The sequence below is a fragment of the Crassostrea angulata genome, chromosome 1 (genome assembly GCF_025612915.1).
Source record: "Crassostrea angulata isolate pt1a10 chromosome 1, ASM2561291v2, whole genome shotgun sequence".
In the NCBI taxonomy this organism is placed as follows: Eukaryota; Metazoa; Mollusca; class Bivalvia; order Ostreida; family Ostreidae; genus Magallana; species Magallana angulata.
Window position 1 is genome coordinate 31,024,993 of NC_069111.1, and position 17,928 is coordinate 31,042,920.

General features: G+C 33.0%; 1 protein-coding gene across 4 annotated transcripts in view; it reads left to right on the forward strand.

Moving 5' to 3' along the window:
* The window catches only part of LOC128174993 (N-chimaerin-like), a 39,617-nt gene extending 21,816 nt beyond the window's left edge, over positions 1-17,801 (forward strand). For 3 of the 4 annotated variants that reach the window (XM_052840392.1, XM_052840377.1, XM_052840383.1), the window contains exons 2-14: positions 340-443; positions 3,634-3,675; positions 7,556-7,611; positions 7,880-7,911; positions 8,464-8,580; positions 12,101-12,410; positions 12,642-12,707; positions 12,827-12,911; positions 13,243-13,416; positions 13,778-13,855; positions 14,138-14,275; positions 15,250-15,361; positions 15,750-17,801. In XM_052840392.1, the coding sequence (XP_052696352.1) occupies positions 380-443; positions 3,634-3,675; positions 7,556-7,611; positions 7,880-7,911; positions 8,464-8,580; positions 12,101-12,410; positions 12,642-12,707; positions 12,827-12,911; positions 13,243-13,416; positions 13,778-13,855; positions 14,138-14,275; positions 15,250-15,361; positions 15,750-16,020 (1,545 nt within the window). In that variant the 5' untranslated portion in view covers positions 340-379 and the 3' untranslated portion in view covers positions 16,021-17,801. Of the gene's footprint in view, positions 1-339; positions 444-2,757; positions 3,676-7,555; positions 7,612-7,879; positions 7,912-8,463; positions 8,581-12,100; positions 12,411-12,641; positions 12,708-12,826; positions 12,912-13,242; positions 13,417-13,777; positions 13,856-14,137; positions 14,276-15,249; positions 15,362-15,749 lie in introns of those variants that run through there. The other variant, XM_052840376.1, reaches the window with a different exon arrangement.
* The last annotated feature ends 127 nt before the right edge of the window (positions 17,802-17,928 follow it).

Sequence of the window (17,928 nt, forward strand, 5' to 3'; positions counted from 1 at the left end):
CACTTCTTGTGATGTACCTGTTTTGATTGTTATCAATTAGAATGAGATGTCAGAGGTTATTATTCATTTTCATCCCACTTAAATGTGTACTGACTGTTCTATGCATTTTAACGAAATTTCATGATTCTACATTTCTTTAAGTGTAGTTGGGATGACCATTTTAGATATTTGAAGTGTGAAAATTGTCATGGATCCTTTTGATGGGGAAAAAATTGGAAGAGGGCTAAGTTATTAAAAACTTATTACATTGTAATAAGAACTGTAATTTACTGAGTTGAAATGAGTTCTCATGTTTCATTGGTTAGTGCTTGAAATATTTAATAATTTTCTGAATTTCAGGCACTGATTTTGAGAAAAACCCAGAAGCCAGGATGCCAGGATGTCCAAGGCAAGAGACAAGACCATTCGCCCCCAGTACTACAACATGACCTATAGTAGTAGTTGTAAGTATCGCCCGACCCAGTTCTTGTAGTTTTGAAATATTCGTTGGTGCCTTACGTTTAATTTTAATGTTTTCGATTTCAATAGCTATGAAATTTCTATGGGGGAAAACTTGTCCTTTGAGTTTGTGTTTAATATTTCTCATTTCTATTAACTGTTCTAAAAATACTGGATCTCTTTTATTAGATAATCATGCCAAGCGAGATAAAAACCTTGAGAATTTGTCATGGTGCGGTAGTAAATAATCATAAAAGCTCTACGGGGTATTGATTTCAGAACTTCCTGGTCAAACTTTTAAAAATGTCTTTTTAAGTCGCAATATATGTTATATGGCTGTTATTTTATAAGCAATATTATTAGCAAAAGAGGAGGAGACCAGAAAAAGTACATGTGTAATTGCAGGTACTGCAGGCATTATAAATCATAAGATAACTCGAGTACCACTACTAATGTTTGCTTTAGATTAATAAAAAAAGACGTTTTAATGAGCTCTCGAGCACAAGGACTTCAAATATAGAGTTTGGAGCATTATGTCAGAGCATATCAGATTAATTTTTTTCTGTACAGTATAGGGTATCAGATCAAAACAGCTGTTTCCTTGTCAATAATGACAGTGTGAGGCTTATCAGTCCCCCTCAGTGACAGCTTTGTGACCTATTGGTCAGGTGAAACCTGTGGTCAGTGTATACATGTACTGGTCCTGACTCACCGGTCAGCTATTCCACTGCCGACCCCTCAGGAGGAGTTATGTGTAGGTGTGACTCTGTACTGAGATACATGTATAGATAGATATCTTTATCTACTTCAGTCTTGTTCAATCCTAATTAGCTGGTCAGGGTTTTTTTTCGGTATGACGATAATTAGATAATCAAAATAAGCTGATTTATCATTAGCCCTGTGGAGATAGTGACTTCATGGCTTCTATTGGCCAGCACTGCTCTTCAGACTTTGTATGATTCATGCTAGTGTATTGATCCATGTAGGGTACTTTAATATGATGGAGTGTTGCTTTTCTCTCTCTTTCTCCATCACATCTCATGCTAGAGAGAAATGGAAATTGTGTCAGACACAAAGCTAAATATTTAAGTATCATTAACAGAAATACAATAGATTGGGGTTTGTTTTTTTTTGGTATAAAGAATGTAATCCAAGTTTAAATCATTGCATTAAAAAAGTAAAGAGAAGCTAGAAGTAATATATAAAATATAACAAGAAACGAGAAAAAAAAAATCTTTTATCTACACTGAAGTAAACTTGCAAGATTATTTGTGTTAAAAATAAAACCATGCAGTAAAATGGGAGTTTCAGAACCCTGTAAAAAAAAAAAGTCAATTTTATGTGATATATTCTTGATATGAGGCATTTGGCTGGGATAGGGGTGAATGGCTATTAAGATTATTCTCTCCTCTCCCCTTCCCTTGATATGATTAAGTTACATGGCATGATGGATGGGGACTGACATATTTCACTGAGCGTTTTGTCTGCCGCTGAAAAAAGTGAAGAATTTTAAAGAAAAACCTGCGGGGAAACGTGTTGCTGTTTATAAATTTTTTATGAAAGTAAAAATGCATGCAGGCATCTATTGTGCTCACGATTTAATGTTCAGGGTCAAAAATGAATTTCCCAAAAATTAACTGTACAACTATAGGTCAACTTTATCGTCTACAGGATGAAGTTTAATTTATCATTTTTCTTATTAATACATGTACAGATATTTAATAATTCTTCTATTTATCATAGAAGAATTATTAAAAAGACTCTTGTTATTAATTTTTTTTCCCTGACAGAGGTAAAGACACTATAGAGTTAAGTGTTTGATTATAAATCTACAGCAATTAAATGTATTCATAGTGAATGAACGCCAACTTACAGTCTATATATTATTTATTTTGAAAATGAGAACAGGCCAAGAAAGTGTTTATACTTACAGTCAATTGTTTTTCTCATTGTTGAGGCATACTGGTACGTTATTATACAGAGTACTGTATGATATAATCCTACAGCAATTAAATTTGTACATGTGTGTCACATGATAATGACTAAATGCCAGCTTACTACAGTCTCTCTCTCTATATATAAATGTTTATAATATCCTACTATAGTAAACAAGTACTTGTCTGTATATGTACATGTTTGACAAGCCCAGGATATATTGCATACGAGAGGGACTAGTTGTGTCATCTCCATGTAAACACAGTAATTACTGAGTTGATGCATTCCGTATGTCCCTCCCTTTGAAAAGGAAGTAAATGCGAGGGAAGTAGAAAAATAGTGTTTGGTGACACAAAGACAGGGCCTTTTGTTTACAGCGTCTTTAGTGGTCCGGTGTCTCTCCAAATTTTATGGTCCTTATATACCTGAGTCAACTCCGATATCGAAGGACCTTTAAAAAAAAATAAGGGGGAGAAGGATTGCAAGTGTTGTTGTGTCTCGGTAAACAATGTCCCGAGGTGTATGTGTGTTGTAAGTTCATGCTATCATAGCCACAAGGCGGAAGTTGTCACATGAATCACAGTGTGGACAAGGATTAACTTTTTCTTTCACTCAGCAAGGGAAATCTATTCATATTTGTGTCATTTTCCTTTCATAGTTTGATTGCTCTGTGCATTAAACAGATAATTTGAACAAGTGTGATGGTGGATATTTACATTGGTGCAGGGAGATATTCAGTCTGATTGATTTTTACATGAAGGAAATCAGAATTGTTCACCAGTTTTTAAATGACATGTAGCATGGAGTGTTTAAGTTTGAGAGGATTTGTCTCCAAAATTCACTATTAGTGAAGGAATTTAAGGAATTTTATTCTCTCACCCTCTGTCTCAGCTGAAAGCATACAAAAGGGCAGCATGCAGAAGGGTGTCAATTCGTGAAATGTAATGAGAAGTGAATAATCAATCAAACTCACTCCACACAAAAAAATTCCTGACCTGTGTTGAAAGAGATTTCTTCTGTACAGAGTACCAGTATATAGTTCTTTTGACATTGCTTGTCCAGTCTGTGTTTGTACCTTAAGGCTAATCTAGCTGCCCTCCCCCCATGAACTAGGTGGGAGTGTGTGTCCCTATAGTGGTGGTACTTAAGTTCATTGCATAAGGCGTGGTCACTGAGGGGGAGACACTATGTACCATTTGACTGTCAGTGAGGAGGGGGAGGATGAAGACAAGAGACATGATTATATCACTGTACTTTCAGATGGAGGTGAAAGCAAGCCACTGCCAACATGGAAAACCTACTGTAAGTACATTACTTAATTACTTCATAATTGATAATTATCATACTACAGTAAAACACGGTTATAGCGAACACGCTTATAAAGAATTGACGCTTACAGCGAAGTGATTTTCATTCCCGGTGACTATATTAAATGTTGTGAACTTGACGGATATAACGAATTATGCTTTAAACGAAGCAATATTGCCCATCCCTGGCGCTTCGTTATAACCGTGTTTTACTGTATACAAAATTCTCTACAATGCAATAAACAAGATAGAATGTAGTATGATTGGTAATGGTACATGTAGTGAATTGTCAAAATAGCTTGATAATGTACAAATGAAGAGTTGCAGTGTACTGATATTGAATTTGCATTATGGTCATTGATCAGAGACAGACAGACAGATGGATAGGCAGAGTACAATGAGAGAGAGAGAGAGAGAGAGAGAGAGAGAGAGAGAGAGAGAGAGAATGTACATGTGTCAACATGGGATCATGAGAGATTATCCTTACTAATGTTATCAACCACCTGACTAAGTTGTGCCGTCTTGGGATTGTACTCTCTCTCTCTATCGTCCTTTATCCCTAGAAATGCCACCCATATCTGACAAGGAGACAAAGACAGTGCATTAAATTGATATATTGTTTGGAGCAGGCTGATATTTTTATTTGGCAAGGTAGCTGACTCATCGGTGATATAGAGTGGAATACTTGAAGGTTTTAGAGAAATTCATGACTAATAGCTCGCAACAGAACCAGATGTTTTCTTCAAGTATTTTCTGTTAGACATACATAAAGTGTAGACAGACTGACATTAACCATAGCCCAAAACAAATAAATTCACATGTACATTTTTGCAAACTGTATAATTTACTGTGAGGCAGTTTTCTCTCTTTCCATAGCATCTGCCTTTAGGATGCTAACTAAGCATGACAGAATATTCCTACCCTTGTTTTAAAACGGAAAAAGGATTTTGACAGGAAGATTTACAGGATTAATGTTGTTTTATGCCTCCATGCGAAATCACATCTATTGCTGATTTGTACAGTTTCTATGACCATATATGACCTGTTTATTAATTGATGCTTGCTAGCTAGCTGCCAATATCAGTTCAGTGTGACATTATTTGCACAATGCAAAAATTGGTCTATGATTTGATGAATTTCCTCATCATAACCACTGTAAACAAATATTATACAAGTTTATGACAAATGAAAATATTGATCAGTTTATGTTTATTTTGTTTCGAAATGAACTAGCTGTTGTTGTTTTGCACTAGAGGGAAATTTTTATAAGCTAGATGTATAAGTAAGATTAGTTATATGATTACATCGTATTACCATCTTATCTATATATAAGCTCTATAGTAGTACATGTACATGCATTTACCTGTCCCCTTTCAACTTGTTCAACCAAATTATAAGAAGAAGCAATATTTTTTTTAATTTTTAAGTAACAGAGTAGTGAGAAAGAACTGCGAAAAAAATTCAGTTTTTTCATTACAAGAGGGATGTTCTTTATCATCGAAAAAATGTTAACCTTTTCACGTTTATTAACATTTTAAAAAAATTTATTTATATTCTCCAGAATCATGTGTTGCTGATTCATACTCTTTGAGACAGGTTGTTTTACTCAGGTATAAGTTTGAGCAAGTTTCGTCTCCCAGAAGGTATTAAAATTTAGTCCTCTGTTAACAACACATTTTTTCTTTTCTTTAAACCACTGTGGTTCAGTCAAAAAAGTGTTCGCTTTGTAGATGAGTGGACTTGAACTCCATTTTTGACAAACATATTTGAAACTGTAAAGTCAACATGAAAATACCAGTAGTTACAAGCTGTTACCCACATTAGATAGGACAGGTGCAGGTCTTTTGGATTTATGAGCTTTAAAAAAAACCCTAAAAATTACTAAGTTGCATGGTGAAATATATGCTGGCAGTGTACCGTATGACTGGCTTTTTTTCCTACGGGTACAAATTTTTGTATTTAAATTAGGTACAGTTTCATACTCTGATTTTATTGGTTACATTTACTGAAGCGATGACTATAAAAAAGTAAAAATTTTGGGATAAATTTTTTTCTTTTTATATGATCGTATTTCGAAACTAAGCCTAAAAATTGCACCTGCAGGTAATTTCAGTTATACAATTATTCTGTGGTGTATAAAAACCATGTTTATAGACAAAAAATCTAAGTACTTGGTGTATACTGATGTGAACTCCTTCATATAACAAATTAACCAGAATTGTTTTATATGCTGTAACGTACATCACATGTAAATCTGAACCAATTAGATTGATTGCGTTTGGGTATTTAAAGGGACTTGCACACGATTTGAGCTCAAAATTTTTCAATTTTGGTTTTTCAATTTTAATGTTTAGAATGGTTAATATGGGTATTTTTAATGTTTTGCCAAAATTTGAAAGTGAAAATATTGAGTTATAAGTAAGATATAGAGTTTGAAATTCTTTGTTATGTAAACAAAACTCAAGTCTTGCTATTGGTTACATAATTGTTTTATTGGTATAAGTTTCAATCAGATGTTGCTTTCTTCTGTTAATAGTATTAATTATGAACACATTGAATCAGTTTACCTTGTTTGCCATGAGTCAAATGGTAATTCCATACTTTTCATTATTTGTTAACAAATATAAAACTCGAGCTTTGTTTACATGACAACGAAATCATACCTTGGTATATCTCTGATAACTTGACTACGAACATTCAAATTTTGGTCATCCATTCAGAATGAGCATGTAAACTTGTGTCCAAACCATTTGTATATGTATTTTATATATATGTATACAATAAAATATGTTCAAATCAATGAGCATGTAAACCATTTGATACATAAAAAAATGAAAATAAAATTTTGATCTCATATCGTGTCTAGGTCCCTTTAAATAAAAGATTTGTCAGAGGGTTTTTTTCATTGTATGCATGTGATTTCCTTGTCATAGAAACTAATACCTGTGTAAATATATAGAGTATCATATATATGATAATATGCCAGTTTAAATTCAAAGCTTTTCATCGAATGATAATATATACATGTGATTCCATTTAGTATGAGATTAGATGCGTGTTTGTTCTAAACTTCCTTGTCATAGAAATGAATAGCTATACCAAACAATATATACATGTATGTATCTGATATTTGACGATATGTCACTTTAGATATAAAGCTTAAATTTCATCAAATGACAATACAAGCTGAAGCATATGATACAATGTACCATTGATAGTACATTGAAATATTAATAGATATTTGTATAGACTGCTTCATTCATAGTGCAGTCATTCTTTGGACTCTAAAATTGTATTTATGTTAATTGTTGAATTTATACCAAATTTTCCCTGCATATGAGCAGACCACTAGTACATGTAAAAATGTATGTGTTAACTGCCTATATAGAAACAGAGTCCTCGGTCAGATCATCACCGTCCACAACTTTGTGATGTGGTGGTACAAGAAGCCATATTGTTTTTTACCACATGACTCGCTGTCTAGAGTCTACGATCAAAGTGTCAGTGTTAATGTTCTGATGAAATATCTTGGCTTGTGACAAAAAAGGGACATGGTGCACTTAACATACTCTGCTCCCGGCCAACTTGTGTAACATTGTGTAGCTGGTGGTCTCGTAGACCTCTTACACTGGGATCAAGATCCCCCTGTTTTACATGTCTGATGTAAGGTATTAGATAAGCTAGAGTAGTATCTATGACCATGATACAAGCAATGATCTTCAAATAGAGAAAAGTACACCATAAAGCAACTGTCAGACAGCTTGTCTGCACTATTTGTAACTCAAAACATGTATTATTATGAATATTATACATTTTATGGCTAGCTGTATTTTAATCCCAGCAAATAAAATGACTCAACCCTCTCTCTTTTGCAGTATATACCTTGCAGCTTCAGGCACCGAAACCAAAGAAGATTGTATGTCAACACGAGGCAAGTGCTATATGTAACGACCCGACTAACACTCCTCTTCCGCAGCCAAGTTATTTTTAAAATTGATTACATGGGGATGTAGCGGAGAAACAAGGCTCTTCGCCTGTCAATGATGAGATGTTTTTAAGTGTATTTCAATTATTGAAGTGCCGTCTTAGGTTTTTAAAAGACAAGTGTTGCATAACAGGACGTAAAACAAAATGTCCAACAATCTTTTTGAACAGAAGAGTCACTTTATGTTTCTATTTAATATAATTTTTTATTACAGATCCCAGGCAAGCCAACTTTCTATGGAAAAGAGTAAGTGAAATGACTGAGACTCTCTTCACAAAATAAAACAGTGAAAGTCAGATTTGAAGTGTCATAAATTTCTTGCCAACATTAAATACTATTGGTTTTATGTTTTATACAAAGATGCTACAAGTACTATTCATTTTAGAGTCCTCTACATTTGTTCGAAAAGTTTCGCACACAATACTTAATTCTTTGAGATATCTAGCATTCGTTTGACTTGAAAATGACCAAAAAAAAAATGGGGGGGGGGGGGGGGGGGGAATATCAGGTTTTAAAAATTAATTGATGATCATAAAAACAAAAGTCCTTGCTATTCAAACTTGGGAACTGGGTGCTAGAGGACCGAAGCTTTACCAATTGTGCTACATTGATAGACACCCAATTTTGGCAAAATAAACAAGTTTACAATGGGCTGAAATTGCCATTTTCTGATGTACTAATTAACATTTAAAGTAAAAGTCACGGGGTGTTGAGGACCCTTAAAGTTGCATTAATTATCACATAAATAAATTTGAACAATTCATTTCAATATTAATTAATGTAAATATTCATGTGCAGATTCCACGGCAACATAACACGTGAAGAAGCTGACCATCTGTTGTCCAGTGCGGGAGATGGGAGCTATCTGGTCAGGAAGAGTGAGAGGGCCGCTGATGCCTACACACTGGCCATCAGGTAAAACTCAGGCAAACAGGCCACTTATTATTCACACTGACTCTTATTATTGACTTTCTATGCATCTTGATTTTCTGTAACTGTAGCTACTGAGTGGCCCCTGTTTTTTTGTATTAAAAACACCCCTTTTCCCAAGTTATTGTGAAAATTTTCTCAATAATTCATTTCAACCATAAGAAGGTATTCCCCCAAATTATGTGTTAATTCCAGTTAACTATACCTGTATGGATTATACACTAATACAATAACTTAACATATCTGTGGAAATAAGAGAAGTTTTTTGAAACACCAGAGCTCAAAATATGTTGAGTTTTGATATAAAATCATTTTCGTGGTATTCCCCAAAATGTCCCCAAAATTCCCAGTTGTAAAGGTCCATGCCTCACTACCAAAACGAAATGTTGAAACAGAGTGTCTTAAACTTCCTCCACATCCTAACACAGCTAGTTATAGCAGACGTCTTGTTTTTCACTTGAGTTGACAACAAAGAAAAAAAATGGGATGAACAGATTAAATGAAAATAGCTTACAGAAAGAAAGACACATCAATATGTATTTTTTCCTGGTTATTGCCATTACAATTTTTCATCATCAGAAGGAAACTGAATCAATATAGGATTGTACTTTGTGCGTTTAATTACCTGTTTCTACTAAGGACTTGCTATGAAAGGCACTTGACATGTGAACTGTGAGCTGCACTTGTTCTGTGTTTTTTAACACTGAGCTCAAATTTTTATCCTGTCCTGTGATTGTGGTTAAAAGTATCGCAGTATGGAGTAGTTTAGACAGGAAACCTCTACCGATATTGTACTATTGTACTAATCTTGTATGTGTACTTACTATGTAACCTCTTCTGCCTTTAATTTGCAAACCAATCACTGAAATTGTTTTCTAAGGAAGAAGAAAGAACTCTTCATCGGGAATCAATTAAATTTCTTCACTTATAATTAACAGACTGTCAGTTATAATTGTATTGTTGATACATTTCTATGCACAATTCTTCCACAGAATGAATTCATTTTGAAGTATTTTGATGTAAAACATAAAAATTTGAGTAAGGGATATTTTGAGGTAAATTAAGATAAGAAAGTCACTTTTAGGAAATTGAAGCAGTGTGTAGGCTGTGTGACTAGATCAGTGATCAATTGTGCATGTGATTGACTATCAACAACCAACATGTTTACACAGCATCCACAGAGCACATTCATTATAAATTTATTAAATAAATACTCCAATGAGACAAAAAAAGAATTTCAGTTGTTTCCTGATACATGTATTTTTAACTGATAAATATATTTTGAGAAAAGTTACGTAATGTAGTGCATTTGAGTATTTATAATTGCATGGATATCAATGTTGTTATATAGGTCTGAAATTGGGATTTTTATAAACTGACTGAGGTACAGATGGTGGTATTTTTGCAAACTCATTTATTTGGTATCCCACTCTTTAAAGAATATTGCTATTATTCCACTTTTTCATTCAGTGAATTTTCTTTTTCTGGGTATTTTTGTATAAAATGAGTTTTACTGTGTATGCGGTGTGTGGCAGGTTTCATTATTTTTCAAACGAATTTCTCGGTAATCAATAAACTGCTACCAGTAGTTCTTGGTAGTAAGCTGTTACAAAATAAATCGAAGATGGCGTGGAATTGTCTAATTATGAAAACCATAATTCAACTTTCTGCAAGCCTTTTATACATTTGTATGTAAAAAACTATTTGCTTACTGATCAGAGAACATGATTATGAGTTGTGACTATAAAGATAAAGATAAATAAGTATTTCCCATTCCTTTCAAGGGTTCTTATATTATCTAAATTCTTATTCAACAATGTGATAAATGCATCCTTTGGTTACATTAGTGAGGGGTATTAAGTGGAGAATGTGTGTCATGAAAATATGATGATTTCATGGTTTCTAAGCAATACTGTATACAGGGTAATTTTTGCTCCGAGGAATTTTCACCTTTCTGCACTTGAAAACAGTTTCTCCCAGTTTTAAATTCGCCCAATCACATTTTTGTCTAAAGAGGGATGATATGATCGAGAATTTGGAATTCACTCGGTCTTAAATTCACCCGCTGACAACATGAGCGAAAGGCGAAAATTAGCAATTATTCCCATGTACATGTATACAGTATCATATCAAGTCAGTGATGAAAGAATACCTGGTAATGATTTATTGAATTTACGTATACTTCATATAATCACCTGTTGTTTTGGGTGGTCTCTCATCAGTTTTCTTTTGAATGGTTCAAAAATTTCAATAAAAACATTAATATTAATCTGCATTTTCATCTGGATAATAGGATTTATTATATTTTCTTATCATTTTGCTCCTAATAATTGGCTGGGAATGGGGAGTTTAATTTAGATTTTATTTCCCTGATCTCTGTTTAACTGTGTACATTTAATACATGTAAATGAACTTGTCTATTCTGGAACATGAGGAAGGGATATAGTACATCAGATGGAGCGTAATAGCAGTATCCCTAATTTTGTTGATTTAATAATGTAAAGCTGCTAGTTGTCGGAATGCCAGTGTTTATATTTAGATTTGTTGTAATGTTCATTTTATTGTTTCCTTGTCGCGAGAAAAAATTCTCATGATTTTGCAACAACAACTGCATCTGGAACAAGTTGTTTCTACTTGAGGGATATTATGGTTTCCAAATGAAGCAAACATTTTGAGTCAGGATTTACTTCATTCTGTTTGAACGCTTTTCTGATTTAGAGGCTGTTTTTAAGTCTTAACAACACACATGGAAGACATCATATTTATGCACAGTCACACACATACCCAGTCTACATTATTTGGGATTAAATAAATACACATATTTGCTTGTCACAATGCTTCCAAACACTTCCTCTGAATGTATTTAATTTACCGTACTTAAATTTTTATCAATGTACATATTAATGATTTCAATTTGAATTTAACTTTTAAAAGTGCTCATATTAGATATCTACACTGACACGAACATTGGAAAGACCACTTAATTAACAAAAAATTGTCTTGTTCGTGATAAAACTCGATCCATTTAATTGGCGGAGAAGAATTCCGTAAATATCCTGGTCAAGAATGATACAAGCTGAAAGGGAAATGAATAAAAAAATATCACTATCAAAAGTAAATATACCATTAATCATGTGTCCTGAGTGTTCAATAGTTGTTCCAAACACTTCCCTTTGATGCTCTTGTTCCATGTGACTTCAAATACTCAAGTTTCATGAATCGAAAGAAGAATTATTTATTATTTACTATCCTTATGTTTCATGAACATGAAGAAGAAAAAGCCATACCATCTAAACCAGATACACAATAAAATTTCAAAATCTAAACATGTAGATTTAAAAGATGAAATAAAAAATCCCTGAAAGTTTAATTGTTCCTACCATTGAATCATTATACATATAAATGTATTTCCCTTTGATCTCTTGAATTTCAATTTTATCATACATTATACAGATCCCATAAAATACAGTAATACTTTTAATATGTTTATTTCTATTTTTTGAAGATTTGACAGTCAAACCAAGAACTACAAGTTGTACTATGATGGCCAGCACTACGTCGGGGACAAACGCTTTGATACTGTGCACGACTTGGTGGCTGATGGACTTATCCACTTCTATGTGGAGCTCAAAGCCTCTGATTACATAGCATCGTTATCAAACGAGTCCAATTATGCAGAATCTCCATACCTGGCTTACACAGACAAGCGGAAGCGTCTGCATCGTTCTCGTAAGTCTGTGAACAGTAAGCGACTTGAGTTCGGAGAGCAGTCCCAAGGAAGTAGTGGTAGTGCAAATGGCAGTGTACAGCAACAGGTGAGGGAGCATCTCAGGAGTTAAAAAACAAGAAATATAGAGCTAGATTAAAGGTTTCTTAAATCTGGGATGGTAGGATATTGGAAAAGAGCCGATTTTAAAATTGTGTAAGAAAACGGCAGTTTCAAACTTTGTACAAGATGTAGTCAATACTAAATATGCAAGTTTGAGATATTATGAGCAGTAAATTTTACATTGATATTAATTGACTCGTCCTTTGTCATTTTTCAGTATTTAGATGATGAACTGGATAGTATAGATGATGTGGAGAAATATGAAAAAGCTCACAACTTTAAGGTAATGAATTCTAAGCTATAATATAAAGTTGCATGATATCAATGCTTTTTTCCCCCTGTTTATGAGCGTGTGGAGAGATGAGATTTATAATAAGAATGGTGTTTGACTTTGATTTGCAGACTCAGAATTTCATTGGACTGCACTGGTGTGACTTTTGTGCCAACTTTATGTGGGGGCTCATTGCACAGGGAGTGAAGTGTCTAGGTAAAATATGATCAATAAAATTGGTTTTAGTGAATACATGTATTTATCTATATATTCACTATTTAGATTTTAAATTTTAAGAATTTGGAAATGGGGTGGGGATAGGGGTATGATTTTTTCAGAAGGGTGAGTTCTTTTAATGGAATTTTTTTGTAAAATTAATTTTGGGATATGACTTCTGTGTATCTACATTGTATTTGTATCACTTTTTGTCTAGTAATAATTATCAATAGAATTAATTGAATTTCACTTTATGAGGTTAATACTTATATAGTGACAATTGCTGTTACTTACAATACATAGTACATGCAGTCTCTATTTTTTACTGCAGACTGTGGTTTTGAGGCTCACAAGAAGTGCTCAGAAAAAGTGCCAAACGACTGCCTGCCGGACATCAAGTTTGTGAAGAATCTGTTTGGTGCCGATCTGACGACTGTGGTGAAGGCGAGGAACACACCGATCCCTGTGGTGGTGGAGAAATGTATCAAAGAGATCGAACACCGAGGTCAGTGCTTGTTCATGAATTCATTGAATATTAATAAAAGGATTTGTATTTTTAGTATGGTAATTAAGCCATTAATTAAATTTGGAATTTCTGGTCAGTGTCTGGCCACTTATGGAAGTCATCACTTTTAAGAATAGGTATACCAGGTACTATTTATTGAATTATGATGTTTCAGTGTTATAGTGATTGAATTAAGATGGGAGTACAAAATGATACTAAATATTTTGCTTGGAAAATGTTTGTGTTAAAGTAGAACTGATTGAATCCTTATTACCTGCTAAGTAGTCTCTACAATTTTATCACTGAGTGAGGAAATAATATAAATTACATTGAATGTACATTTTAATTATTTTTTGAGCAGGTCTAGAAGTAGAAGGCTTGTATAGAATAGCCGGACTTCATGATGAGGTGGAAAGCATCAGGATGGCTTTTGACAAAGGTACATATTAAATTTAACCAACCTTAACATCTCACAGTGAGATTGACATTCCAATAAAAAAGTATTCGAATAATCTATTAAAGAGTTTTCCCAAGTGAGACTGACATTCTGATATGAAATTTTCGAATAAAAGAGTGAATTAATAAGACTAGACTAGGGATATTTAAAGTAACACAGACATTAAGATTTTTAACAATTTTCAAAGAAGATATACTCATAGCTTGATACAGTTTGAGAGAACAATGTTTGAAATGTTATATATATATAATTATTTTTTAACAGATGGAGAAAACACGGTGATCAGTGAATCGAAGTATGATGACATTAACAGTATAACCAGCGTTCTCAAGCTATACTTCCGACTTCTGCCCATACCCCTCATTACATTCGAAGCCTATAGGATCATCATTGACACTATGAGTAAGTACATGTGCATGCGTACTAAACTAGACAAGTGCTTTGTGTTAATTTCTCTATCGCCATACTTTTTGTTGAGTAGTGTAAGCTTACATGTATTTATTGTATCTGCAGTATAGTATTATGTTTGATTTACTTGTTGATTTTAAAGCATCATGTGACTGTGGGATCAGACACTCCAATTGATTCCAGTGTAATTTTTTGGATTCATATTTGAGTATTTAGAGAATATTTATGTTACAGTTGGATAGAAACAAACTGCTCAACCATTCCATTATGCAATTCTCTTGACATATCCAAATATTTAACTGTCAAATTGGTGAAAGTTATTTTGTATGATTAATATAAATACACAATAGATATCAACTAAAATTAAAATAAAAACGCAAATGAATAAACAATAGATATCAACTAATATTTAAAAATCGTTTAACATATTATCTGTATGTTATAATTTTTGCGATATCAAAATGATTGCCAATGATTTGAAAAAAACGGCCCAGAAGCACAAAATTTACATGTATTTGGCATAATGAACTTGTTAAACTTATTGAAACATTGATATGAACTGTTCCATTGAGTTTGATGAACTCAACAAATTAAATGGAACATTAATATCAACTGACTTAATCTGACTCTTTTGGATCAAATTAGTGTATGTTCAAATTTCTGTTATGTGATGAATTCTGATGAATGTTCTTGTTTTCAATAAACTTCCTATTCTGTGATGAAACCTGATGAATGTTCTATTTTGTAATGAATCCTGAGTGTTCTAGTTTTTGATGACCTTGATGAAAGTTCTACTTTGTAATGAAACCTGAGTGTTCTATTTTTTGATGACCTTGATGAAAGTTCTACTTTGTAATGAAACCTGAGTGTTCTATTTCTTAATGACCATGATGAAAGTTCTATTTTGTAATGAATCCTGATTGTTCTATTTTTTGATGAACCTTGATGAAAGTTCTGTTTTGTTTCAGAACAAGACGAGCCCCGCTCTCGGACTCAGATCATCAAAATTAAGGAGGGCCTGAGTAAACTGCCCCCGGCTCATTACCAGACTCTGCGCTTCCTACTCGCTCATCTCAACAGGTTCTTATATTACTTTCCTTATGATTACTACCGTTTGTACATGTATTTGCATTAATTTAGGTAACATCATTGTTGGAAAATATGTGTATGTTAAAGAAATTGATATTGTAAATGAAATTTTAATGGAAAAAGGAATAAGACTTAAGAATATTAAGCAGGATGTGTATTGTTGAGTTTGCATAAAATTTGGGCAGAAAATTAAGTTTCTATAACATTTCTTTGTTGTTATTTTTAAGACTGTTTAGCAGTCTCATTTTGATTACAATATTTCTTCAACAGATGACCCAAACAAAAGACAAGATTTCTTGTTATTCAAGTGAAATAAAATTTCAGTAAAAATGATTACCAATCAACATTAATTAACAGACTGGGTTTTTTGTCATTTAAGGGTAACAGAACAGAAAGCGACCAACATGATGGGATCTGACAACCTGGCCATTGTGTTTGCACCCACGCTGATGCGCTGCCCGGAGCCAGACCCTATGATGAGTCTGATGAATGCTCAGTTTGAGCAAAAGGCTCTAGAAACGATGCTGGTCAAGTTCAGGGACTTGTTCTCCAGAATGAGTACCACTCAGAACTTTGAAGCCAATGCAAAGAGACCTAGCTTTGATGCTTTAAGAATTTCAGACCAGACCCCTCATTTTGACAAAGTCTGAGATCAACATGGGGTGTGTTTACACTGTGCTTGACTTGTGATTTTATATTCGTATAGCAAGGAAATGAGCATCTAAAAAAATGATGTAGAATTTCATTTGAACTTAAATATGGACCACTTCTTGCATGAAAGGATGAAAAAAACAAGACCATGGTTTTTAACAGAAAACATTTTTAAGCAATATTGTATGACAGTTATATGAAAACTTTGATCATGTTGTATGAATGTTGTTTAGTTGTGTGAAGTAAATGTATAGGAAATACTTAGAAGAAAGGATTATGTACAATACGCTTCTGTATACTCAATAAGTTCCTTCTGTTAAGCTTCATGCAAACGTTCCTGAAAAAAAAATACTCTCATACTACATTTGTATCTATATACTTTTGTACATCCTTAGTAAGACTTGCATTTTTTTAGTATAAACGTGGAAGAGTCACAATGTAATTTAGCTAATTTTTTCTTCATACCTGTCGAAATCATCCCCTATTGACCACCTAATGAAGGTAGTATTTGCCTTTTTTTTATTACAAGCCTGTAATGTGCTTCCAGTATGAAATAAAAAACTATGAAATAACAAAACAGCTGTAAAGTAAATTTTTACAGTCCCTGAGTGCTTTTACCAAATTGTGAATAGAAAACGGGACATTTTTAAATGTTAAGTGCATGAGTGTAATTTTTTTTATGTATATGCCATTATCTATGTTTAGAAACAGTAACTGCATTGAGAATGTCAAATTTTATCATTTGTGAATGGCAGGCATCCTTACTCCATTCAATACAAAATGATTGTTTATTTATGATTATAATGATTTGTTTTTCAATTTGAAATTTTTTTTGGTTTCAGATTCAGTGTATTATAGTGTCCAAGAAGCAGCATTTATGTTTACATGACCACCTCAATTGTGCATGTATTGAAATTTAGTACATGAGTGACAATAGTTGCTCAGACAGAACTTTCTTTTGGTTATTTTCCTATTTAACATACCGCTCTGTATGATAAAATCATAAAATATGTAAAATCACTTACCCAGCATGCAACTTGCACACACCAAACTGATTTTTGCCTGTTTTATAGGATTTTTGGTCAATGGTTATTATTGCAATTTAATTCTGCTCAGAACAAACAAACCATATATATATACCCACCTATTGACTATGTTACTAACTTATTTTACTGCAATTGAATTATTTTAAAAAGTCTATTCCTAGTCTTAATTCCCCTTGACTATAATTATTTTATTTGAATACAAAATTCTAGCGAAAAAATTCTGTTGGCAATGAGAAATGAGTCCCCATGTTCCCATTATATTCCACCATGTCATCTCATCCAAAGATTTAGTATTCATTTCATGTCATATCATGTGAACAGCAACTTGTTTATCTTAGGTCTTCACTTTTTTTTCTATAAAGATGTATTAATTTTGTTTAGTACTCATTTTTCTTTTTATATAGATGTGGACTCTGGCATAGATGTGATAACATGTTATAACATTTCATAACAAACACATGAGAAAGTTAATGTTGTTTGTATTTAAAAAAGCAAAAAGAAGTGCTGGTACATTTATTTCTTACAATATGATTTGTAGTACACATGTATTTTGTTCATCTGTGTGAATTTGTGCTGTTTTTACTTTGGAACAAAAACACGAGTCAATAATGACGTGGAATCCATTTAATTTGTTCCATTTCATTTCTTAGGTTTTTTTTGTAATGTGTATTTGTATACTAAGTATTTTTTCCATGTATTTTACCAAATTTCAAATAAATGTGAATCAAATTTCAGTTTGAGTTTGTTGTCAAGAAGAGAGGTTAACCTTAAAATTCTGTTATCAAAGTTTGCAAAGATAATAGTATAAATTGACCCATTGCAGATTTATTCATTGTAATGCAAATTGCCCCTAAAATGTAG